Raw genomic sequence first — 27864 nt, 5'->3', positions numbered from 1 at the left:
GTATTAAGAAGCCGAGATCTATAAACGTATCCTCTGACAGAAACATTCAAAACTCGTCTCACAAGAGAACTGAATGATTTAAAATAAGAGTTATATATGCTGTTACAGAAAATATATACCAGAACACGTTGAGAATCATATCTAGGTAAGTGTTCAGAATACGTCTGATTTGTTCATCTGATTTGTGGACGCCATATCGCAGCCGGATCTCCTCCTTAGCCTGGTCCATCAATCCCATCACGTATTCGCTGTGTGATCATTCGTGGACGCCACATCGCAACCGGATCTCCTCCTTAGCCCGGTCCATCAATCCCATCACGTATTCGCTGTGTGATAATGGTAAGAGTGGACTCTCTGTCAGGCCTACATGACAGAAAGAATAGCGCTGACTGGACCGTCGTATAAGGTAAATAATAGTTAGACATCGTATGATTTCACAAAACACCTGATAATTTCGACGAGGCTGCTGTTAGCCTATTGATATAGAATGGCATAGTAAGTATTGTGATCTTGGCGTAAATCTGACCGTGTTCTCATTTTATACACGACAGCTTCTGAATTTCAAGTATTAACACGCTCATTCTGGTTTACTTCACAACAGGTCAAGTCTGAAGATACCCCCTTCGGGATCCGCTTTAATTTGAAGTTAAGAGAACTGAGGTTTTGGCCGGACACTTAGGTTAGCCCATGGCCGTACAGATCTGTAAAGAGCCTCATATCAGTTTTATGACTGCATGGTCATATCCTCTCAAGATGTCTACCAGAGATTTTTGCTGATTGACCACTGTCAGGTTAGAGATTTGAAATCATGCCAGGATGATTTAAACACCTGTAAAATTGTAACATCAACCATAATTCCTTATACAATTTTTTATAGCAATTTACCTTTGAGAATACATTGCCGGACGTGATCAGCCTCATACGACAGACCGGAACTGTTTGGAAAAGTGAATTTAGCGTCTGTTTTCGGAAGGTCAAAAGTTATCGTCTCCGAAGGCAAGGTCACCTCTGTAGGACACCACATCGGGTTATGGATCTGTGGGTAAAAGGGGGCGACATCTGGCGGTGAGGTACAGTTTATTTCGTCATCCTTGATTGTTTTTCTAAACTTCCACGAACTATAAAACAACCTTTGACTCTGTTACTCGTGTAGAGGATGAAAAGAGAACTTTATTGCAAACTTAGCTCATTGTGATTTGCATCTTTATACCAACACCTTCAGCCTGCGATAATGCCAACATGTCGGCAGAATTTTGGGAGTAATCAGCCCACACATTATCAGTCATCTAGAATGGATTTGAAGTACATTCAGTACGCTTCTTGTCATTGACATCTCAGATGACATTTCACACCCCTGGCAGTATCTGATCCATGCGTGCCCACATCTGCTATATGCAGATCTCTTGTTTCAATGAGAGCTTTCGTAGGCTCATTTATATCACTTCCAAAGGTACAGAACAGGCGATCGTGACAATTCTGACCCAATTTTGATCAGGTAAATATGTGTAATTGATGTTATAACTTGCCACTCACATTTATCAGATCTCTTGTTACACATGTAACGAAGTCATCTGTGCTCCAACTCGTCACCTACCTTTTGTCCCGAATGCAACGACGTCATTTGTTCTCCAACTCGTCACCTACCTTTTGGTCCGAATATAACAATGCCATTTGTGCCCTCAACTCGTCACCTACCATTATCTGACATTTTGTTCCCAATACAACAACGCCATTTGTGCCCTCAACTCGTCACCTACCATTATCTGACATTTTGTTCCCAATATGCCATTTGTGCCCTTAACTCGTCACTTACCACTATGACATTTTGTTCCCAATATAACAACGCCATTTGTGCCCTCAACTCGTCACCTACCATTATCTGACATTTTGTTCCCAATATACCATTTGTGCCCTCAACTCGTCACCTACCATTATCTGACATTTTGTTCCCAATATACCATTTGTGCCCTTAACTCTCGTCACCTACCACTATGACATTTTGTTCCCAATATAACAACACCATTTGTGCCCTCAACTCGTCACCTACCATTATCTGACATTTTGTTCCCAATATGCCATTTGTGCCCTCAACTCGTCACCTACCATTATCTGACATTTTGTTCCCAATATAACAACGCATTTGTGCCTTAAACTCGTCACGATAAAATAATATCGTCAATAGTGTCCCTACCTCGTCACCTACTTACCTAGTCTTTCGCTCTGAATATAGCAATTTGAACGTCATTTGTATCCTCAACTCGTCACCTACCTTTACCTATCCTTTCGTTCCGAATGCAGCAATGTGAACATTATTTGTACCCTCCACTCGTCACCTACCTTTACCCAGCCTTTCGTTCTTAATGTAACCCTATCATATGTGCCCCCAAACACTGGCACTCGAATCCAGTCTGCAAATCCTATATATGCCGTTTCCCAACTTCATAGATATGTAAGATGTAAAGGTATGAAGCGACTTTCCACCGGCACCACACAATGTCTCTGAAATTCAAGAAAGAAAGCCATCAACCTCCAACTTTTCCACTCGTTTCCCTAGCCGGAGCTATTATCTGCTTGAATCCACCCTTAGTATACCCAAATCAATTGCATTTTGTCCCAGTGGCAATTGTATGTGCTATCCGAGCCCATAAGACATCTCTGGTGTCCACGCGCCATCTTGCTTTGACTAGAAATTTGTCCCTATTGTTTATAATCTATAAGGGGATATATATCGTAGAGAAAAATGGCGGGTGGACACCAGCGATGTCTTATGGGCTCAGATAGCACATATGACCTTTTGTTCCGAATATAACAATGGCATTGTGCCCCTACTGATTATCATCCTTTAGCTGGTATATGGTATATATCAGGTTTACGGACTGGATTGGAGCGCGTGTGGCCCTATCCCGTTACCTTCCTTTGGCTGACCTTTAGTTCCGATTATAACAACGTCATTTCGATCTCATAAACGGAACTTACCTTTATTTGACCTTTTGTTCCGAATATATTAAGATCATTTGCACCCATAAAGGCGGAGCTGAAGCTCAACTGAGCCATTCGACCATCCTTATATTTGAATATAATACAACCAGCTTCATCCACATCTGACACGAAAAGGAAAAGATATTAAACACACTGAACAACAGAAGAGATTTGGGGAGTCAGTCTTTTACAAACTTCAAGTCTTGCATTAAATAAAAATGACATCTACTCAGTGTTTCTCAAATGTTTATTTTCATAGACTGCTGCAAAGTCTGGATTGTCGAAAATAAACCATCGCCCTTCAGCAGGTATCTGACAATCCTTAACGACTGAAAAAGATGCTAATAATAATTATTTCCTTTTCAAAATAGACTAAACTCTTAATTCTCACTACGTATAGCAAAATAGAAGACTGCAGCATAGAGAGTAAAACCAGAGCATCGACGATAGTGTGATGGATGGAAAATGGTCACATCTATAATCGGTCCTTTGTCAAAATATCTTAGCTAGGGCTTTATTTTAACTTTTTTATGCACACACTATCCCTGTGCATCCATCTGTACATATGGACGTGCACCTGTCATTGCTCTATCACACAGCGATACCCACCTCCTGCCATGGTACCTTCTACGATCATCTTGTCAGGCCTCCCAAACAGGAAGACTGCAACGTTAAGCAAGTACCCGCCCAAAGGTAGCAAGCACCCATGCATGAAACCATCGCTCCCGAGCTCCCTCACCCACGTGGATGAGAATCCAAGCTGTGCACGTAACATTCGGGTTTTTCCCACAGACTGATTTGCCATCTCCTTCAGCACGCGTGTGAAAGCTGGGAAAAATCGAGTCCACACGGCCTGGAAGATTGATTTCTTCATTTACTTCATTGGTAACTATCAGTTTTATGGGTGGAGGAAGCCAGATATCCCCGGGATAAACCATCGACCTTTGGCAATTAACTGAGGAGCTTAAGCACGAGTGATGTGGAGATATTCACACCATATTGGTGGAACACAAGGGATTTTCAAGGAACATTACACTGAAAAAAAATAGCCGTCATCACATGTTATCCCGCTATAAGTCTACAGGATGGGACTGACTTGCAGAGGACAAATACTGTTTTTTGTTTATACTGGAATCGCATTCCTTACCTCCATAAAGAAGAGCTTCTTTTCCTTAGCCAGTGACGTCATTTCCTTAAGCTGTTTCAGATTCATGGCGGCCGGTTTTTCAACGAGCACGTGCTTACCATGGTTAAGGAATAGAAGAGTGAGTTTGTGGTGTTCTGGATGGATGGTCCCAATATACACCACATCTGTAAGATAATGAAGAGCTGATTAACAGTGCCTGGTTGGATGGTGCCAATATACACCACATCTGTAAGATAATGAAGAGCTGATTAACACTGTTCTGGATGGATGGTGCCTATATACACCATATCTGTAAGATAAATAGCAGCTATTTAGCAGTGATCTGACTGAGTTGTGCCGATATACACACCTGTAAGGCAAAGAAACGCTATTTAGCAATGCTCTTGGCGAGCTACTTTGTCCATGACGGGCTCCCGTATTGTCTGTTTGAATACTCACCCACATTAGCATCTTGTGCCAGTTCAATGTAAGACCCATAAGCCTTGGGGATTCCCCGCTCTTTAGCGAACGTCTGAGCCCTTGACAGCTCTCGTGCCGCTACAGCAACAACCTAAGAAATATGAGCAAAAATAACATATAACGTGACTGGGATAAAATGACAGCGATTCACTTATAAAATGAGTGATTAGGGATATGTGCTAATGAGTTGGAAGTGTCAGCACGATAATCAGACTATAGTATACCCGATATGGTGATATATAGGTTTACGATTATCAGTATAGATGGGAGCCTCCTTGGCTCGGTTGGTTAGCGCGTTAACGCAGAGTAATGACTCAAAAGCCTCTCAGTAATGCAATCGCTGTGAGTTCAAGTCCAGCTCATGCTGGCTTCCTTTCCGGCCCTACGTGAGAAGGTCTGTCAGCAACCTGCGGATGGTCTTAGGTTTTTCCCGGGCTCTGCCCGGTTTCCTCCCACCATAATGCTTGCCGCAGTCGTATAAGTGTAATATTCTTGAGTACGGCGTCAAATAAATAAATAATTTAGAGAACTTCCAATGGCATAAAAAAAAAAATGAATCGTGTAGATTTATGTAACTGGTGTAGAGATTAAATGCTTTTTACTGACTGAAATTTCCGCTCTACGAGTTCATGAGAGAAACCCTGCTCATTAGCCATGGTGTTATGGGGTGTGAGAGTATTTTGGGCCTCCTTGACCTAGTGGCTAGCGTGTTAACGCCGCAAATTGACTCGGTGGCTCTCACCAAAGCGGTACCTGTGAATTCAAGTCCAGTTCATCTTAAGAACGGCGTAAAATACCAATGCAATAAATAAATAAATACATTTATGAACAGTTAAAATAAAAAGCGCTCTGAGGTAAACTGACCGGAAAGAGACCGAAATTCAGCGTTTACGTGTAACCATTTACAAACTATGGCACTGTGGTCGCTGCTTTGGTTTTACTGTACATGATAAGTTACAAATACATCCTGTAAACATTAGCTTCACTATGCCGAGTAATAAAAGCTTAACTACTGACTAGTAACGGTAATAAACTCTCGTCTATATAAATTTGCTCACGGACTAGCCTTCTAAGTTTGCTATGCTATGCTATGCTATGCTCTGCTCTGCTCTCCTATCCTATAAACTATCCTAACCTATGCGGATTCAACGACATGGCTCCTCCGCAATTTTGACTCCTCTACAATCCGACATTTTTTCCACGGAGTATGCTACTCACATTATACTGACACGGGCCAGTCTGTCCTGTTTCCTTGCTCTATACAAAATTAGTAGTAATATATCAAATCTGGTGATGTAAGTAGTATTGTTCATAAGAAAGTTTGGTTCAAGTCACGTTTGACGATGATTTTCCTGATGCTATAATCGTGTTAACTAGAGCATGTCCTACATTCATCTGACATGTCTCATCGACAAGCAGTTTTCTGACAGCCTGTGTTGCGATATACACAAGAAGCCGTGTAAAGCAGTCCTCTGCTTATCTGGCGGTTCCCGTACATGGCTTAGTCCGTTTGTGCTTTTTAATGTGCTTTCAAGTAACAGGTGAAATACGGCTACAGCATAGAAAGTAGAACCAGTGCAGATACAACAGTGTGAGAGCTGTTCGTGCAAGGATAGCAGCATATATTTACCAAAATTAGGCTGAAAATGTTGTGAGTTACTATATAATTTATTAGATATCACTTTTCTAGAAACACGATCCTCGTCATGTCTTCAGTACTGTGACCTCTATAGTGATTGTATCGCTATTATCGCGCCTAGCTCCACAGATCTATCGCGCCTATCTCCACAGATCTTCCCTGCACTGCAGATTCCCCAGCGCGTCGCCATCGTGCACGTTTATGGGTGACCGGGAAGACAGACCCTAGCTGGAGTAAATAGCTGTACTGTTTGTTCTCTTAGCTCTTGGACGTAATTAGTGGTTCTGCTTTCTACGCTTCGCCACACATCATTATCAACAGAGACACATATAAGCTTGTTTGGTCTAGCTCACCCTCAACAATCAGGCCAATGTCTTGTTGATGGTATGTGATCCACTTCACTGTCCCCCCCAATAGGCTACATTGTAAAAAAACATTTATTCATTTTCGGTTGGATGTGGTGTATTTTACCACAGCAATATTCATCGTATTTATTTTATCCCGCCAATCGCTGTATGTGGCCTCGTGTCACTGTAGATCTGCAGAGTGTTGCTGTTAATTTACAATTTAGCTAGAACACAACGTTAGGGTTGGACATTTACAATGAATTGTGTAGTAATAATTTACAATAATAAATCATTTAATATCTTACCATAATTTTAGCTTTACTTTTACACACGGCTGGTGTGACTGAACTCTACATGTATCGGCTTAAGCATCCACAATACATGTATGTAGCTCAAACCACTTGTATTCATTCTTGTCTGGGTGGGGGGGGGGGGGGACACAAACGAGAAGGAGCAAATTTTTTTTTATGCCAATTTCTTAGCCTCTCATTCAAACTGTGCTTTGTCTTGGCTTGAGCTAAATATTTAATTTGGAAATTTATTTAGCTTGACCCTTTCGATTTAGGGGACCTAATTGTTGATTAAAACGTTTCGGTGATGTCATTGTTGTCGAGACTAGTTTTAGGAGGTCATGTACCGACGGTGTATAATGTTGAAATCTACAAGAGTGAGAATGTATTATGCCACTAACGATGTTTATTTTAATGTCGAATGTCCCAGATATATACGAGAGCATATGAAAGTGTTTCTTACTGTCCGCCCTAAAACGCTGACACGAAGAATTTCAAATCGAACGGGAGCACATTAGGTATAAAAAAAACCTTACTACTATTTGTCCAACTTTTGATTACAAATATTTTGTGAATGTTGCAGCTGTTGTCAATGTCAGTGATAGACCTGTATTCTGTGTTTTATTGTTTATTTATTGTGCAGTTATCAGTTGTGCATGTATATCGCACACCAGTTCTTTTCCGGACCCAGACAATCCGAGTTTTTAGGACACCAACATATATAGTTTCCCGCCTTGCCAGTCAGCTTTGACATCGAGTAATCCAGCTAAACAATCTCCCTGCGTGACTGAACCAGTTTCCCCTTTGGTCGGTAGTTCATCTCACTTAACAAGACAGCGAACACGCGGAAGAGAGTAGGGATGGCCACAGACCCCCATTAATCTTCCATAAGCGACAATGTTAACGTTTATCGCTGTAGCTCAGTCCCAAACATTCCGTGGCCAGTAAGCTTTGGTGCATACCTGTCCCAGCCTGTGAGAAAGAAGCCATTAAAATCTTGACATAGGTTGACTGTAAAAATCTGGAACTTTCTATGCCGGCAGCTGGGAGAGGTGCCTAGCAACGCCAAGGGGAGTTCACTTGTAGCCTCACCACCACCTGTCTCCTTGTGTCCTCTCGCCCAGAATTTCAAACTTTCATCATTCGAACTCATACCTGCCCAAAGCTTAGACAGTTTCCATCATTTTGATACCAAGCATGCACCTGTACACCAAAAATGGCAGACTGGCAGCGAAAAAAAGACTTTACACCCTAAAATACACAGAATTACATTCCGGGATACGGAAGCGCTAATAGCGTACTGCTTCCAGACCGGTGCAGGCAAAGTCAATGACTATGAAAGAGTTGTCTACCTCTGTTGATCCTCTCCTACTGCTTGGGTAAATCCGTGTCGTCTGCTGGGAGAGTGCAAAAGGCGGGACGAGCCAGATATTCAAGAGAACATTTCAACAAAAGTGAGCAGATGCGTAGTACACTTGGCGTGGTGCTTTGCGGATCTCAGTCCGAATCGGGGAAGCACATCCAGGGCGAAAAAAGCCGGTGTTGCAAACAAGGTGATGGGTTTTTTTTGCGTGGGTATAAGGAGGTGGACTGGAACATTAAAAAGTGAACAGTGGTCCACATGAAAAATTCAGCTTGAGAAATCAGCATCCAGAATGTAACACACACTTTAGCTACTAGCAATTTTTTTTTTATTTTACAGTGATTTATTTCAGAGTGATTTGCACAGCTACAGTATTCGTCCGACTTCATTCTAATTTATTGTGTGTGTGTGTGTGTGTGTGTGTGTGTGTGTGTGTGTGTGTTTTTTGTTTGCTTGCTTGTTTTTTGGAGTTTATTTTTTTGGGTCACATGCACGTATTACTCAGATCATTCTACAATAAGAATTTAATCTCCTTAAAAGCAAGAAAGAACACGAGCATGCAAACTTAATTAATGTAATTTCCCATACCCAAATTGTGACATTAAGTTCGAAGTAGAAAAGATATTGAATGATCAACTACTACTCATTGACCAAAAGTTTAAGGAAGCAGTTACCATTTCATTGCTTTGCTTTTAAAGGATGTACATGTATAGAAATTATAATGTTGTATGACACCAAAGTAACACCTTACCCCGTGATGGGAGAAAAAGAAATGCTATTATTAAGTACCATGTAACTTTGAGTTTCTTTGCATGCCCTTTAACTCTTTTTATTTGGCAAGAATAAGTTGTTCCTAAACATGCACAAAAGTATTGGAAATCAGATTTTTTTGTGCTTAGAAAAAATTATTTGTGAGTGGGGCTCTTTACAGCTTACACTAAGACCATGTTGTCATGTGTTCTGTCTTTTCTTGTAATGAAGTCCTTTCACTTGTATGATAACACGTACAGTTTTCATGTGTATCATTAGGTAACATTTTGCAATTTTGGAAATCACATTCAGAAATGCTAAAATTTTTTATCAAATGACCTCATTTTTCTCATTTGTGAACCAAATCAGACTGAAATGAAGATATCTTTCTTTCACTTAACATACTTTTGCCATTCTCGTCAGTTAGCAGATGAAAAATGAAAGAAATGTTCACTTTTTTAGTGTTTGAGTGCCTCTTTTACGTCCTTTGTCTGAGTGTTCTCCCCTTTGCATGTTTTTATATGACTCAAGTTTTGAAAATACACAACTGTATTGGAAGACTAGACGTTGTGTTTTAGATGCGGTAGCATCCCAGTATTAGAGCAAGATAAGATATATTTGAGCAGTTTACTTGATTGAACTCACTTGTGTTTTTGAATCAGCATTGCATCTTGCTACAAAACATTTCTACTCCTTTGGATTAAAGGGTAGATTATTTGTTCCCATTGAATAGAAATTCCAATGATAATGATGAAACCGTTATAAATTTTTACCCTTTATTTGGAAGAACCAGATTTGCCTTTTCTGGCTAACTGTAATGGTATTGCAGTAGGAATTAATTCTGGAGCTATATTTGTAGTTTAAAGTTGAAAGATGTAATTGGTAAACATTTGAAATAAGTGACTAGCGATTGTTTATACTGAAAAAAGTGAATTTTTTGTTTGTGTTTTTGTTTTTTTTATATATATTTTTCCTGGTTGAGTTCCATGTTGCAAAGAAACGTTTTTATCCAAATCTTTTCATAGAGCCGTTGCATTAAGTTAAGTAAATTTTCAAGACAAACTGCTTTCGAGTTCGACAGTTCATCCTTAGATTTACCTCTGGGACAGCGGCCTGGCTGTCATACCTAACCTGTACCTTCAGCATTTTTGTACTGACAATATGAGTATAGGCCCCAGACCCACAAGGTGCATGTACCAGAGAATTATTCTTGAGTACATGTAAATAGGTGCTTGCTCTTCACCCCTACCTGTTCTGTGTGAAGAGTATTTGTTTACAGATCCTTTTCCGTCTTAGGGTAAATGGGTTACGTAGGACGGCATGGAGTTACAGTTAACTGAATGTAATTTGAGACTTCTATATCATGCTGTAGACAGCCATATTTACGCTGATTCTACTCCAGCTGCGAATAAATTGTCGTTAGGGTTACTGGTCCTTTATTTGACACACGAACAAATCCTCATCTTTTTGACCGTTAGTATACAGTTATATTGGTGTTCATATACATTGCACAGTAAAATAACCTGTACTTTTACCGTACAAAAGCATTCAGAATGCATTCATCATAATGTATTCATACTGTAAATACACACTTAGCAGCAAGATGAGTTGCTTTACATAACAATTTTGTAAATTTACCCGAAAATCAACAATAAAACTAGTCTATATATAGGTGTAAAGCAACAGAACGTGTTGGTGTACAATTACAACCGATTAACCAGACAATCATCTGTAAAAATACCCCATCTAAATTGCTGTATATGTACAGCAAAAAGTATTGGTCGCCCATTTGCCAGCACTTTTATCTGTAAACATACAATTTTGCTGATACAGTGTAATTTCCCTGCTATCTGATTGGTCATCTCCCCTCCGATCAGCACTGGCTTCTGGAGCCCCAGCCACCCGATGCGTCACAATCGTTTCGGTATGAATGAATGAATGATTATGGCTTAACGCCACCCTTTTCAGCCATAATGTGGAGAGAACATATTTAAATCAAGAAGCTGTTAAACGTTTTCGATGTGATAATGAGAAAATTATGCACAGGATGTAACGCGACTAAAGAAAATAATAAAAATTAGTTATGTACCATAAAAACAATAAAACAAACAAAACAAAGTATTAAGTACAAATATAGTATTTGTTTTATTGAATTTGGGGCAAAAATTTACGGCCGAGCCCGACATGCAAGCGTGTGTCACTAGGGAGAGGACTAAAACCTCTATGCAATATACAGCAGGTCCGTCCAGAGACACAGGCAAATATAATTATGCAGATGTGGATGGTCCTATAGATGACACACCTGTACGTGGAAGGATCGGCGTGCAATTAACCCACACACGCTTTAACTGGGGGGTATACTTACATTTATAAATGAAAACCTTAAGCAGGAGAAATAACAAGAAGAAAACTGGTGGGGGGGGGGGGGGGGGGCTAGATGTAATGAGTCTATGACATGACTGCTAGGAAGTAAGCTAATGAAATGCGGAAAGGGCGCGAAAAGCCAACCCTTGAGTACTGTCAGAGGAGGATGTTGGGAAGAGCATAAGAACAAAGGGCCATAAACAAGTCTGCTGGGAGCTGGTTGAACCAAACGATATCACCCATGGCATCCATAGAAGTAGTGACCCCCCATGTCAACAAAGTGGTATGCACGAGTGTAAAAGAAAGAAACGTGCTGCTATATACATACAGAGAAAAAAGGGGAACTAAATGAATTAGACTCCATACTATAAGTGGATATCGCCATGTAAACTATACAGCGTATGAACACCATGACAGAAATTGACTGCAAATCGGCACCCAGTGTTCAGTTATATACTTTTATGCGCTAAAAATAAAATCATTCAAAATTAAACAAAATAGATAGACAGACATGTTTAGGACCAGGTAAAAGAACCAAACCTTTCTTAAAACTCGAAATACTTCGTTTCGGTGCAGCACAGATATTGGCAATCATTGGGCACAAGAGTTTGCCATCGTTAACATTCTATCAACGTGTCGGCAACATCTAGAAATTAAACATACAGCGAAGTATCACTGCGTCTTGTCTAGGGTCCGCCATCTTTATTAATCAAGCCATATTGATGTCCACCATCAACTACCTTGATTCACTGAGGTGTGTTAGCTCTTAAAAGCCCAGAATTTCCCGCTATACATATGCATGATTCACGGCCCAATCAGGTTCCAGTGGACAGTTCAGAACAACACAGCAGTTGAAAATGGCTGTAGTGACAATTATGCGGTACATGGGATAAACTTATTCCACAGCAGACGTAGAAGCGCTAATTCGCCTAAAAAAATCCTGCACATCGACTTCTTAAAAGTTATCGACGCCCTGGAAGTGCGGCATAAACCCCAAGCATTCGTGTACATACATACATACTACACACACACACACACACACACACACTCACACACACAACACACACAACACACACACACACATACACACGCACACACATACATGCATACATACGTACGTACGTACACACATACACACATACGTACATACATACATACATACATACATACATACATACATACATACACACATACGTACGTACGTACGTACATACATACATACATACATACATACATACATACATACATACATACATACATACATACATACATACATACATACATACATACATACATACATACATACATGCATGCATACATACATACATAGATATATACATACATACATACATACAAACATACATACATACATACATACATACATACATACATTGCTGTTCTGCGTTCTCACAATTGTCAGTTCCGCTTGAACTGATTGGTCTGCATGCAAATGAGGGTGCGTCTTACAGTTACATATAAGCCATATATAAACGTGATTAGTGTCAGATCTGTGCGAAACATCGGTATATATATAGAAAATCACAAACAACGGCTCTTTTCTTCGTAATACAATTAATTCGTTATGATGGTTGATTGAGGAGGGGAGAGGGGACGCAAGGCATGTTTACGTGCATGGCTTACTGTAGAAGCTGGTCAATACTCCCCTCCCCCCTCCTCGCCTTAACCCACAACGATATCGAATACAATGCATCACTGGTGCTATTTTATGTACACTTAAGATCAAAGGGAAGGGGTAAGTACCATGTATTAATGCAAACAAACACTGAGACAGAACTTTCTGCCTCATAACTTTCTGCATAATTCATTGTTTCTTTTCAGGTATCATTTAAGATCATAATATTTTCCCACGTCCTTCCTCGTCACTTCCATTTGCACAAATCAAACCGCTAAATCATGATATATGTACATCCCCTTAGGATGTGAGAGGACACTGGGCTAGTGATTTGCTGCACTAAGCTCATTTATATGTACGTTCACAGGCTACATGTACCAACGCCAAACGTCACAACGTGAAACCGTTGTTGTTGTTGTTGTTCAGCACCTCATCTGCATGTCTGCTCGTAATATGGGTGGAGCACTGACGAAGCCACGTCACCGCAGTCATACTCACGCGTTCTTCTACATCTGGAGCGAGGTGATCAACATTTCCATTCTTCATCATGCGCCTGAAGCATTTTATCTACTTCAGACTCTGTACAGTCACCTTGTTGTTCTGGCAGAACTAATGTGGTATAAATGCTGAATATTTTATACACGACAAACACACCTACAGTATGATCCACATAAACATTCCTCTGAGTTACTCCTTTTGCAACTGACATCTACGTGCGATATTTGTAAATCTTTGTCTAAGACACACAAATTTTGGTGTAAGGCTTACGAACAGTGGCAATCCCACGCTATATTCCACGAAGGGTATAGGTAGATGTCTACATTCAAATGTAATGGGCGTCTTTGTGGCCGAGGGGCTAGCACGTCACCGCCGGGCAATGACCCACGAGCCTCCCACCAATGCGATCGCTGTGAGTTCTAGTCCAGCCGTACGTTGCAACGTCTGGCAAAAAACCTGCGGATGGTGTTGGGTTTCCCCGGGCACTGCCCGGTTTCTTCCTACCATAATGCTGGCCGCCGTCGTATAAGTGAAATATTGCGGCGTAAAACAACAATTTATTTATCTATTTGATTGGTGTTTTACGCCGTACTCATAAAACATCAATCAAATAAATACATAAATCGTAGTGTAGTGGAGTGGTAGTGTAAACGAATGGTGTAGGCAGACGTCTACATTCAAATGTAATATAAGCGTCCTACACTATATCGTAATATAGAGAAGTGGTGTAGCCAGACGTCTATGCTATATCGTAGTGTAGACGGACGTCTACTCTCTTAAGGGAACTACAATCGACAATTCCTGAAGACCTCTTAATGGTCATTGTTCATCCCACAAATGAGTTACTCTAATATCGTCTCTGAGAAATGGGCTATCTCCACCCAACATCGTACAAGTCAAATATTCTGGAGCATTAAATTAATGCAATATATTAAAACCAACCACATTATTATACATTTAACGTGGCATGGCAATCGGAACCAGAATCTATACCGAATGGATTGATAGGCGCCCCCTCCACATACTCGCACCCGCCCCCCATCCCCACGTCTGACTCCAAACAGACAGACATTCCTTATCCATTACAAAGACACACTGGGTTTTAAAATTCATCATAATATCCCGTAATTGTATAATACCTGTTGACACCAATTTCTCCTCTCAATGTGGACTGGTGCGTCCTCACAATGTGGCTGGTGCGTCCTCACAATGTGGACAGGTTCGTCCCCTCAGTGTGGACTGGTGATGGCGAATCGTTAACACTAAATCTGTAACACTTGTTGACACCAATGTGTCGTATCAATGTGGACTGGTGATGGCGAATCAACACTAAAGCTATAATTTACAAGAGGAAACACTAACGCCAATAAGTATAAGTGACTCTTCAAACAGAAATGAACTGGGTTCTGCTTGTAGCAACTGTTTGTGCTTTCCCTTTCTACACATATCCCCCACTTATTCCATTATTTGTTAAGTTAGCAGCTGAGATATTGCAAATGATATGCCAAAAGAAATTCTTCACAAGGGACAAAATCAAGGATGCTTTTCATCACACTCTATAAAGCTACAAAATGCGAAGGCTGACAAGTCAAGTGGCTTTGATGAACATTTATTCGTAGTCAAAAACGTGTAAGTCAAATGAAGAACGCGCATACCTATTGATACAAAGTTAAAATACGTGTGCCCCACAAGGAACTTTAATTGAACAACATGTTTACTCTGAAAAAAAAAACACCATGGAGATGGAATGACTTAAAATGAAGTTAATATACGTTCACCAAGTATTGCCGTATAAGTCACACATACTAGAACCCTTTGCGCCTCATATTTATTCATTTCAACTTTTATATTTTATATGACTTAATCAGTCATCCACATCATATCGCATCCCAACCTCCCTCTTAACCTGGTCCACCAATCCCATCACGAATTCGCTGTGTGACACCGGTAACAAGGCACTCTCTGTCAGACCTAAATGAAAATAAACACGCATCAGAGTACTGTATGAAATTTGTCCTTTAAATTCAAGCCTGCACCAAATCTATCTCCATCGCACAGAATTCTGTTACACGTGTCAGGTGGATGAGACGCTTGACCTCTATCTAACCTATCTCCACAGCACAGAATTCTGTTACTCGTGTCAAGTGGATATGACGCTTGACCTTTTATATAATCTACTTCCATCGCACAGAATTCTGTTACACGTGTCAGGTGGATGAGACGCTTGACCTCTATCTAATCTATCTCCACAGCACAGAATTCTGTTACACGTGTCAGGTGGATGAGACGCTTGACCTCTATCTAATCTATCTCTATCCCACGGAATTCTGTTACACGTGTCAGGTGTCAGGTGTCAGGTGCACTATGTTATCCAACAAAGAAGTAGTACTTCTGATACATTTTCCTGTGACATTTACCTTTGAGAATACACTGCCTGACGTGATCCGCTTCGTATGACAGACCTGCACTGTTCCTGTAGTGAAACTTGGCGTCTGTTTTCGGTAGGTCAATGGTCACTGTTTCGGATGGCAAGGTCATTTCTGTGGGACACCACATGGGGCTATTTATCTGTGGGCAGAAAAGAGCGACATCTGGCGGTCAGGTACAGATTATCACTTCAATTGACAACACTGCCGTGCACAGAATAGGCCACTGCAAAATACGGCATCCTTGGTTATAGTCAAGGTAATCGGTAAATTATTCAATAACTTTGGATAATCTTAGCTTCGCGTTTTTTTTTTTGTTTGTTTCTGTCAAAGCTTTTCCGAACAATGAACACAATATTTTTTCTTTGATCACATTTACTGTTAAATTTCAGTTTTATAGCTTGTTTACATAGAGAAAGAAAAGCAGTTTACCAGAAAGCATATTACCGTTTATATACACTGTGATCGGCAACATGTGGACAGAATTTCAGAGTAATCCGCCACACTATATATGTTCCTGAATGCTTTAAAGTACATTAAGTACAAATCTTGTCAAAGATGTCTCAGCTCGCATTTCACATTATTGCCAACATACATATGGCACACATCCGGTTGACCCCACCCTAACCTGTGATTATCTCTAAGATTTAGGTGACCACAAAGGCTACAGAGATTCGCCATCAGGAATTACAAAACATTTGGATCAGATAAATGCGTGTAACTGAAACAATCCGGGTTTATTACACATACCATTATGTGGCATATCTGCTGGAATATAACAACCTACATTTCATGCGACATTTTTCTCCGAATATAGCAACGTTATGTGTGCCTCCACCTCATCAGCTACCATTACCTGGCATTTTGTTCCGTATATAATAGTGTGATTTGTGCCCTCATAAGCAGCACGTACCTTTATCTGACCTTTTGTTCCGAATATGACGTCATTTGTACCCTCATAAGCAGCACGTACCTTTATCTGACCTTTTGTTCCGAATATAACAACGTCATTTGTGCCCTCATAAGCAGCACGTACCTTTATCTGACCTTTTGTTCCGAATATAACAATGTCATTTGTGCCCTCATAAGCAGCCCGTACCTTTATCTGACCTTTTGTTCCGAATATAACAATGTCATTTGTGCCCTCATAAACAGCACATACCTCTTTATCTGACCTTTTGTTCCGAATATAACAACGTCATTTGTGCCCTCATAAGCAGCACGTACCTTTATCTGACCTTTTGTTCCGAATATAACAACGTCATTTGTGCCCTCATAAACAGCCCGTACCTTTATCTGACCTTTTGTTCCGAATATAATAGCGTCATTTGTGCCCTCATAAGCAGCCCGTACCTCTTTATCTGACCTTTTGTTCCGAATATAACAATGTCATTTGTGCCCTCATAAGCAGCACATACCTCTTTATCTGACCTTTTGTTCCGAATATAACAACGTCATTTGTGCCCTCATAAGCAGCACGTACCTTTATCTGACCTTTTGTTCCGAATATAACGTCATTTGTGCCCTCATAAGCAGCACGTACCTTTATCTGACCTTTTGTTCCGAATATAACACCGTTATTTGTGCCCTCATAAGCAGCACGTACCTTTATCTGACCTTTTGTTCCGAATATAACAATGTCATTTGTGCCTCATAAGCAGCACGTACCTCTTTATCTGACCTTTTGTTCCGAATATAACAATGTCATTTGTGCCCTCATAAACAGCACATACCTCTTTATCTGACCTTTTGTTCCGAATATAACAACGTCATTTGTGCCCTCATAAGCAGCACGTACCTTTATCTGACCTTTTGTTCCGAATATAACAACGTCATTTGTGCCCTCATAAGCAGCACGTACCTTTATCTGACCTTTTGTTCCGAATATAATAGCGTCATTTGTGCCCTCATAAGCAGCCCGTACCTTTATCTGACCTTTTGTTCCGAATATAACAATGTCATTTGTGCCCTCATAAGCAGCCCGTACCTCTTTATCTGACCTTTTGTTCCGAATATAACAATGTCATTTGTGCCCTCATAAGCAGCACATACCTCTTTATCTGACCTTTTGTTCCGAATATAACAACGTCATTTGTGCCCTCATAAGCAGCACGTACCTTTATCTGACCTTTTGTTCCGAATATAACAACGTTATTTGTACCCTCATAAGCAGCACGTACCTTTATCTGACCTTTTGTTCCGAATATAACAACGTCATTTGTACCCTCATAAGCGGCGCTGTAGTTCAGTTCAGCCATTCGACCATCGTTGTATTTAAAAATAATACAACCAGCTTCATCCACATCTGACAAAATATAGGAACACAATATTACACAAGGCATACAGGATGTCAGTCCTTAACAGATAATCTTGTCGCATAAAATTAAAATGACGTTCATAAAAAGCTATATCCAAACAATACCTTCAAAAATCTGACACGAACAAGGTACCAGGCAAACGCCCTGATTTAAAGCGAAGGCTGTAGGCCTGTAGATAACTCCCAAATAATTCCGACTTGTGAAGCAAGTCTAGCGTATTTAATCCAGTGGCTCAATTTGAATGAATGAAAGAATGAATGAACGAATTCTTGATGTTTAATGTCGTTCTAATTTTTCAGTCATATGATGACGAGGAGTCATTAGTTGTGTGTACATTTACTGTTTTCTTGTGACATCTCCATATCGCCACAGTTCTACCGAAGACACCAGACATGACACCCCACCCAGTCACATTATACTGACAGTGGGCCAACCAGCCCTGTTTCCTTGCTCTAACCTCTCATTGCTGATCGCCAAGTCTTTGGTATAACCCGGTATAATCTCGGGTCACCCGACATCGAGGGGGACAATCCATTAGGTCACCGAAGCGGTCAGGTTCAATCTGAGGACAGCACATTTTATAACCCGTCAAAGCATTATACACACCTCCTATCATTGTCCCCTCTATCGTCACCTTGTCGGGTTTCCCAAACAAAAAGACTGCAATGTTAAGCGGGTAGACCCCAAGGTCTAACAAGGCTCCACCTCCCAGAGCCTTGTTGGAGATCCGCTCCATGCTGAAGGCAGGGAAGGCAAATTGCACTCGCAACATCCGGGCTTTTCCCACAGTCTGCTTAGCCAGTTCCTCCAAAACCCGTTTGAAAATGGGGAAAAATCGGGTCCATACGGCCTTGAAGAGAGGAAATCGATGAACTGAACGACGAGGGTTTCACGTGCATGTAGTAAATACTGATGTCATGGGACTTTGTGTTCGATGCTGTTTATCCAGTCATTATCTGTAGCTTGATTGTGATTTTGGGTCCAAAATACAGTCTGATTTATTGGCACCGGTAGAGAAAGCCACCAGTTGCCCGTTGTTCAAAAGTGTATTAAAATTCAAAGCAGGTTTAAACCTTATAAAGACCAGGAATTCCTTTTTAAACTATCACAAGCCAGACCAGATTGTTTGTTAGTTGCAGAAGACAAACGCCAAAATCTGAAATGTGGCAGACGTTACTTTCTGTTGCTGTTTAATAACTTATCGGCGCCAATCGGCGCTTTATTGCTTGATAATAAATTATACACTTCAGTAATATAAACATGGTTGTTCATGTATACGTGTTCTGTTTGGTTTGTGATACGTGTTCTGTGCATCATATAAGGTACAGACTCTGAAACGGAACCCACCAGCTAATACCAAGTGTATCATATATCATACATTCGTAATATATATCCAAATATATATCTTTTCACCGACATGTGTGTTTTGGTTTATTTCAACGATCATTAGTTATTTGATGAAATAACTTTTTTTTTGACATCTAGTTCCATAATCAGGCATTACAAGGGTTAATGCCAGTCTTTCCCATATATAAATCAAATGCACGTTAGCCCAGGCTAAAGTTAATACCGGCCTTAATTGTTAACACACGTTCGAACATCTGTGTGGAGATACAGGACGAACCTCCTATTTAAAGCTATATCCAGACCAGCTGCAAATGGATTCGGATAAGTGATCTCATTTTGTGATTCCAGGGAGAGCGATGTTTAAGCAACTGAGCTAAAGATACTCAATGAACTATTTAGGAATTTCCATCGTACAAAGGCCCATAAGAAATACTTACGTGCGTGCTAGTATGGGCGTGTAGTCAGCATTTTAACATGTAAAAGTGTGAAGTATATGAAGCCGCTGTGATCAGAGGATGACATCAAACAAACACTCACACTCCCAGAAACTTCCGGCAGAATTATACTACACAGGTCACACCGAAAATAAGAATACAGTTTCACTGTAGTCCAAATCTTACTTCGATGATCAGTCCTATTCAATGTTATTTGAGCACGCTTGAGCACGATATTTTATTTTCACTGGACAAAGAGTATATCTTTGTTTGTTTATCCGGAAACAATGATTACTGCACATCATGATTTATTTACACATTCATTTTATACATATACAAAAACGGATTTATAAATTAAAAAAGAAACAGAGAATGCCATTTCTTACCTCCATAAAGAAGAGCTTCTTTTCCTTAGCCAATGACGTCATTTCCTTAAGCTGTTTCAAGTTCATGGCGGCCGGTTTTTCAACGAGCACGTGCTTACCATGGTTAAGGAATAGAAGAGTGAGTTTGTGGTGCTCTGGATGGATGGTGCCAATATACACCACATCTGTAAGATAATGAAGAGCTGATTACAGGGCTCGGGGTAGATGGTGCCAATATACACCACATCTGTTGTGGTGGTGTCAATGTACACCGCATCTGTTGTGGTGGTGTCAATGTACACCACATCTGTTGTGGTGGTGTCAATGTACACCACATCTGTTGTGGTGGTGTCAATGTACACCACATCTGTTGTGGTGGTGTCAATGTACACCGCATCTGTTGTGGTGGTGTCAATGTACACCTCATCTGTTGTGGTGTCAATGTACACCACATCTGTTGTGGTGGTGTCAATGTACACCACATCTGTTGTGGTGGTGTCAATGTACACCACATCTGTTGTGGTGGTGTCAATGTACACCACATCTGTTGTGGTGGTGTCAATGTACACCACATCTGTTGTGGTGGTGTCAATGTACACCACATCTGTTGTGGTGGTGTCAATGTACACATTCTCTGCAAGACGAGAGAGATTAATTCACGGCTGCCAAGATCAATGGTCGCAATATACACAAATACACCGATCTCCAGAGCACCCGAATAATTATATCAGCTGAGAATTACTTCACTATTTAATCACATCTAAATATTTGTAATGGATCTGTCGATTTCTTGTAATGTTATTTAACAGAACTGTTCACCGAATTTAGCGTGGCCTAGTTAACCAACCTAACCAACCACAGTGAATGTATTAGACGTTAAATGTATTAGATGAAATAACATTTCCTTGTTACGGGACATTCAGAAGAACTGGAAATAACATTGCCTTGTTACGGGACATTCAGGAGAATTGGATACCATTGCCTTGTGACGGGACATTCAGGAGAATTGGATACCATTGCCTTGTGACGGGACATTCAGGAAAACTGGAAATAACATTCCCTTGTAACGGGACATTCGGGAGAACTGGATACCATTCCCTTGTGACGGGGCATTATGAAGAATTGAAAATAAAATTCCCTTGTGACGGGAGATTCTGAAGAATTGGAAATAACATTTCGTTGTGACGGGATATTCAGGAGAACTGCAAAAAACATTCCTTTGTGACGGGACATTCAGGAATACTGGAAATAGCATTGCCTTGTGACGGGACATTCAGGAAAACTGGAAATAGCATTGCCTAGTGAAGGGACATTCAGGAGAACTGGAAATAACATTCTCTTGTGACGGGACATTCAGGAAAACTGGATACCATTGCCTTGTGACGGGACATTTGGAAGAATTGGAAATAACATTCCCTTGTGACGGGACATTCCGGAGAACTGGATACCACTGCCTTGTGACGGGGCATTCTAAAGAATAGAAAATAACATTCCCTTGTGACGGGACATTCTGAAGAATTGGAAATAACATTTCGTTGTGACGGGATATTCAGGAGAACTGCAAAAAACATTCCTTGTTACGGGACATTCAGAAGAACTGGAAATAACATTGCCTTGTGACGGGACATTCAGGAGAATTGGATACCATTGCCTTGTGACGGGACATTCAGGAAAACTGGAAATAACATTCCCTTGTAACGGGACATTCGGGAGAACTGGATACCATTCCCTTGTGACGGGGCATTATGAAGAATTGAAAATAAAATTCCCTTGTGACGGGAGATTCTGAAGAATTGGAAATAACATTTCGCTGTGACGGGATATTCAGGAGAACTGCAAAAAACATTCCTTTGTGACGGGACATTCAAGAATACTGGAAATAGCATTGCCTTGTGACGGGACATTCAGGAAAACTGGAAATAGCATTGCCTAGTGAAGGGACATTCAGGAGAACTGGAAATAACATTCTCTTGTGACGGGACATTCAGGAAAACTGGATACCATTGCCTTGTGACGGGACATTTGGAAGAATTGGAAATAACATTCCCTTGTGACGGGACATTCCGGAGAACTGGATACCACTGCCTTGTGACGGGGCATTCTAAACAATTGAAAATAACATTCCCTTGTGACGGGACATTCTGAAGAATTGGAAATAACATTTCGTTGTGACGGGACATTCAGGAGAACTGCAAAAAACATTCCCTTGTGACGGGACATTCAGGAAAACTGGAAATAACATTGCCCTGTGACGGGACATTCAGGAGAACTGGAAATAACATTCTCTTGTTATAGGACATTCAGGAGGACTGGATACCATTGCCTTGTGACGGGACATTCAGAAGAATTGGAAATAACTTTCCCTTGTGACGGGACATTCCGGAGAACTGGATACCATTGCCTTGTGACGGGGGCATTCTGAAGAATTGAAAATAACATTCCCTTGTGACGGGACATTCTGAAGAATTGGAAATAACATTTCGTTGTGACGGGATATTCAGGAGAACTGCAAAAAACATTTCGTTGTGACGGGACATTCACGAAAACTGGAAATAAAATTCCCTTGTAACGGGACATTCTAAAGAATTGGAAATAACATTGCCTTGTGACGGGACATTCAGGAGAACTGGATATCATTGCCTTGTGACGGAACATTCAGGAAAACTGGAAATAACATTCCCTTGTGACGGGATATTCCGGAGAACTGGATACCATTGCCTTGTGACAGGGCATTCTGAAGAACTGAAAATATAATTCCCTTGTGACGGGACATTATGAAGAATTGGAAATAACATTTCGTTTTGACGGGACATTCAGGAGAACTGGAAATAACATTCCCTTGTGACGGGACATTCCGGAGAACTGGATACCATTGCCTTGTTACGGGACATTCTGAAGAATTGGAAATAACATTCTCTTGTGACGGGACATTATGAAGAATTGAAAATAACATTTCGTTTTGACGGGGCATTCAGGAGAACTGGAAATAACATTCCCTTGTGACGGGGCATTCAGGAGAACTGGATACCATTGCCTTGTGACGGGACATTCAGGAAAACTGGAAATAACATTCCCTTGTGACGGGACATTCAGGAGAACTGGATACCATTGCCTTGTGACGGGACATTCAGGAAAACTTGAAATAACATTCCCTTGTGACGGGACATTCCGGAGAACTGGATACCATTGCCTTGTGACAGGGCATTCTGAAGAACTGAAAAAAAATTCCCTTGTGACGGGACATTCGGAAGAATTGGAAATAACATTTCGTTTTGACGGGGCATTCAGGAGAACTGGAAATAACATTCCCTTGTGACGGGGCATTCAGAAGAACTGGAAATAACATTGCCTTGTGACGGGACATTCAGGAAAACTGGAAATAACATTGCCTAGTGACGGGACATTCAGGAGAACTGGAAATAACATTCTCTTGTGACGGGACATTCAGGAAAACTGGAAATAACATTGCCTTGTGACGGGACATTCAGGAGAACTGGAAATAACATTCTCTTGTGACGGGACATTCAGGAAAACTGGATACCATTGCCTTGTGACGGGACATTCGGAAGAATTGGAAATAACATTCCCTTGTGACGGGACATTCCGGAGAACTGGATACCACTGCCTTGTGACGGGGCATTCTAAACAATTGAAAATAACATTCCCTTGTGACGGGACATTCTGAAGAATTGGAAATAACATTTCGTTGTGACGGGACAGTCAGGAGAACTGCAAAAAGCATTCCCTTGTGACGGGACATTTAGGAAAACTAGAAATAACATTGCCTTGTGACGGGACATTCAGGAGAACTGGAAATAACATTCTCTTGTTATGGGACATTCAGGAAAACTGGATACCATTGCCTTGTGACGGGACATTCTGAAGAATTGGAAATAACTTTCCCTTGTGACGGGACATTCCGGAGAACTGGATACCATTGCCTTGTGACGGGACATTCTGAAGAATTGAAAATAAAATTCCCTACTGATGGGACATTCTGAAGAATTGGAAATAACATTTCGTTGTGACGGGATATTCAGGAGAACTGCAAAAAACATTCCCTTGTGACGGGACATTCAGGAAAACTGGAAATAACATTCCCTAGTGACGGGACATTCAGGAGAACTGGATATCAATGCCTTGTGACGGGACATTCTGAAGAATTGGAAATAACATTCTCTTGTGACGGGACATTCAGGAAAACTGGAAATAACATTGCCTTGTGACGGGACATTCAGGAAAACTGGATACCATTCCCTTCTGACGGGACATTCAGGAGAACTGGAAATAACATTCTCTTGTGACGGGACATTCAGGAGAACTGCAAAATACATTCCCTTGTGACGGGACATTCAGGAGAACTGCAAAAAACATTCCCTTGTGACGGGACATTCGGGAGAACTGGACACCATTTCCTTGTGACGGGCATTCTGAAAAATTGAAAATAAAATTCCCTTGTGACGGGACATTCTGAACAATTGGAAATAACATTTCGTTGTGACGGGACATTCAAGGAGAACAGCAAAAAACATTCCCTTGTGACGGGACATTCAGGAGAACTGCATAAAACATTCCCTTGTGACGGGACATTCAGGAAAAGGGCAAAAAAACATTGCATAGAGACGGGACATTCAGGAGAACTGGAAATAACATTCCCTTGTGACGGGACAATCAAGAGAAAGGAAAATAACATTCCCTTGTGACGTGATATTCAGAAGAACTGGAAATAACATTTCATTGTGACGGGACATTCAGGAGAACGGCAAAAAACATTCCCTTGTGACGGGACATTCTGGAAAACTGGAAATAACATTTCGTTGTGACAGGACATTCATGAGAACGGAACATAACATTTCGTTTTGACGAGGCATTCAGGAGAACTGGAAATAACATTCCCTTGTGACAGGATATTCTGAAGAATTGGAAGCAACATTTTGTTGTGACGGGATATTCTGAAGAATTGGAAATAACATTTCGTTGTGACAGGACATTCAGGAGAACTGCGAAAAAAAACATTCCCCTCTGACGGGGCATTCAGGACAACTGGATACCACTGCCGTGTGACGGGATATTCTGAAGAATTGGAAATAACATTCCCTTGTGACGGGATATTCTGAAAAATTGGAAATAACATTTCCTTCTGAGGGGACATTCAGGATAACTGGATACCACTGCCATGTGACAGGGCATTCTGAAGAATTATAAATAACATTCCCTTGTGACGGGATATACTGAAGAATTGGAAATAACATTCCCTTGCGACGGGATATTCTGAAGAATTGGAAATAACATTTCGTTGTGACAGGACATTCAGGAGAACTGCAAAAAAAACATTCCCCTCTGACGGGACATTCAGGATAACTGGATACCACTGCCGTGTGACAGGGCATTCTGAAGAATTAGAAATAACATCCCTTGTGACGGGACATTCTGAAGAATTGGAAATAACATTCTCTTGTGACAGGACATTCTGAAAAATTGGAAATAACATTTCGTTGTGACAGGACATTCAGGAAAACTGCAAAAAATATTCCCTTCTGAGGGGACATTCAGGATAACTGGATACCACTGCCGTGTGACAGGGCATTCTGAAGAATTGGAGATAACATCCCTTGTGACGGGATATTCTGAAGAATTGGAAATAACATTTCGTTGTGACAGGACATTCAGGAGTACGGAACATAACATTCCCTTGTGACGGGACATTCAGGAAAACTGGAAATAACATTTCGTTGTGACAGGACATTCAGGAGAACGGAACATAACATTTCGTTTTGACGGGGCATTCAGGAGAACTGGAAATAACATCCCCTTTTGACGGGACATTTTGGAGAACTGGAAATAACATTTGGTTATGACGGAACATTCACGAGATCGGAAAATAACATTTCCTTGTCACGGGACATTCCTGAGAACTGGAAATAGCATTTCCTTGTGACGGACATTCTGGAGAACTGGCAATAACATTCCGTTGTGAAGGGACATTCAGGAAAACTGGAAATTACATTTCGTTTTGTCGGGACATTCAGAAGAACTGGAAATAACATGCCCCTGTGACGGGACATTTCCGAAGAACTGTAATTTATATTTCAGAATCGTAACATACTAACCTACATTGGCATCTTGGGCAAGTTCAAGGTAGGACCCATAAGCTGTGGCAATTCCCCGTTCTTTAGCAAATTCTTGAGCCCTAGACAGGTCTCGTGCCGCCACAGCAACAGCCTATGAAATATGAACAAAAATGTATCAACACCAGCTTCTGACTGGTCGACAAACAGATGAATTTGTTGGTTTCATAGATGTATTAATGGCGCTATTGCTTGACTTCAGTCTAAATACGAAACTTGGTCACTTTCAGTGTAGAAATTTTACAAATGTATCAAAACTAATCAAAGGACATGTACGTGTACAGGCACTGTAGTACCAAACCATTTGGTGTGGTGAAGAAATGCAGTTTTATATTACGATACCGGTGCTATTTGCAAGCAAACGTAATAGAGTACACAAAGGGAAATAACTGTAGTAGAAAATCCCCTGAGGTCGTTGAATGTCAGGGCGTTGATCGTTAGCTACTGTATGGCCAACTGCATCGGATATAACATCGTAAGCATGAAGTTTCTCTTGCGGAATATCATGTGACTGTGTATTGACCAATCAAGAGGAAACTTACTCCACAAGACATAACAATATACGATGTGCTATCACGATGTACTGTTGTGATATGGCTAAACTTCAGTTGAAATTGCAACGATGATATCACGGCTGTGTTCATACCGTCTGTCCAATAGGGGCTATTCCACACCGGTGCCTTGTGAGCAGAACTTAACATTCAAAAGCCACTCATATAAAGTACACAAGTTTGACATCATCTTATGCTCTGACGGTGACATACAAAGTCCAGAAGGTTGATCTCATCTTATGCTCTGACGATGACATATAAAGCACGGAAGGTTAATCTCACCGCATGCTCTGATGATCGCTTATAAAGCACAGAAGGCTGATCTGACGTCATGCCCCGACGGTGACATATAAAGCACAAAGGTTGATCTCATCTTATGCTCTGAAGATGACACGTAAAGCGTAGAAGGTTGATCTCATCTTATGCCCTGCGATGACTTATAGAGTACATAGGGCTGATCCCACTTTATGCTGTGACGATGACATAAAGAAAGTTCAGAAGCTTTATCTCACCTTATGCTCTGATGAAGGCAACGTCGTCAATCCTCCCGCAAAATCGCCACAGATTTTCCCGGCTCCACAGATTCCCCAGCGCGTCGCCATTGTACACGTTAACAGAAGTTTGGAAAGATGCCCAATGAGCGAGTAGCTAGTTGTTCACTAAGCTGTAGGACGTGGTCATATTTATCAGGACTCAAAGTGTCAAGTTGTCCAAGCTGACTAGGTCAAAGTGACGTCAAAGTCAAGTTTCAAGATAGCGCCGATAGTTGTCGCATATCACCAGCGTGGTATCTGACTGACACGAAGACAAGCTCGTCGCAAATAGG

At 41.0% G+C, this 27864-nt stretch overlaps 1 protein-coding gene across 1 annotated transcript; it reads right to left on the bottom strand.

The window, feature by feature from the left end:
* LOC135463511 (trans-1,2-dihydrobenzene-1,2-diol dehydrogenase-like) lies at positions 1-27864 on the bottom strand. Its single transcript, XM_064740770.1, has 13 exons — positions 27551-27864; positions 26470-26581; positions 20381-20544; positions 18820-19063; positions 18076-18200; positions 15887-16037; positions 15364-15440; positions 4565-4676; positions 4127-4290; positions 3589-3832; positions 2977-3101; positions 886-1036; positions 1-363 (listed from the first exon to the last, which is right to left on the bottom strand). The coding sequence occupies exons 1-13, from the start codon at positions 27638-27640 to the stop codon at positions 257-259; spliced, it is 1866 nt and encodes a 621-aa protein (XP_064596840.1). The 5' UTR covers positions 27641-27864; the 3' UTR covers positions 1-256.

The sequence above is a fragment of the Liolophura sinensis genome, chromosome 3 (assembly GCF_032854445.1).
Source record: "Liolophura sinensis isolate JHLJ2023 chromosome 3, CUHK_Ljap_v2, whole genome shotgun sequence".
NCBI lineage: Eukaryota > Metazoa > Mollusca > Polyplacophora > Chitonida > Chitonidae > Liolophura > Liolophura sinensis.
The sequence above is the reverse complement of the archived record's forward strand: the minus strand, read 5'-3'. Positions and strand labels throughout refer to the sequence as shown.

Coding starts and splice junctions, on each gene's coding strand:
- LOC135463511 (XM_064740770.1), bottom strand. CDS start 27,640: ATGGCGACGCGCTGGGGAATCTGTGGAGCCGGGAAAATCTGTGGCGAT. Junction 4,677..15,363: donor TGGACCAGGTTAAGAGGGAG/GTTGGGATGCGA, acceptor CATATTTCTTAG/GTTGTTGCTGTAGCGGCACG. Junction 4,291..4,564: donor GGCACAAGATGCTAATGTGG/GTGAGTATTCAA, acceptor ATTATCTTACAG/ATGTGGTGTATATTGGGACC.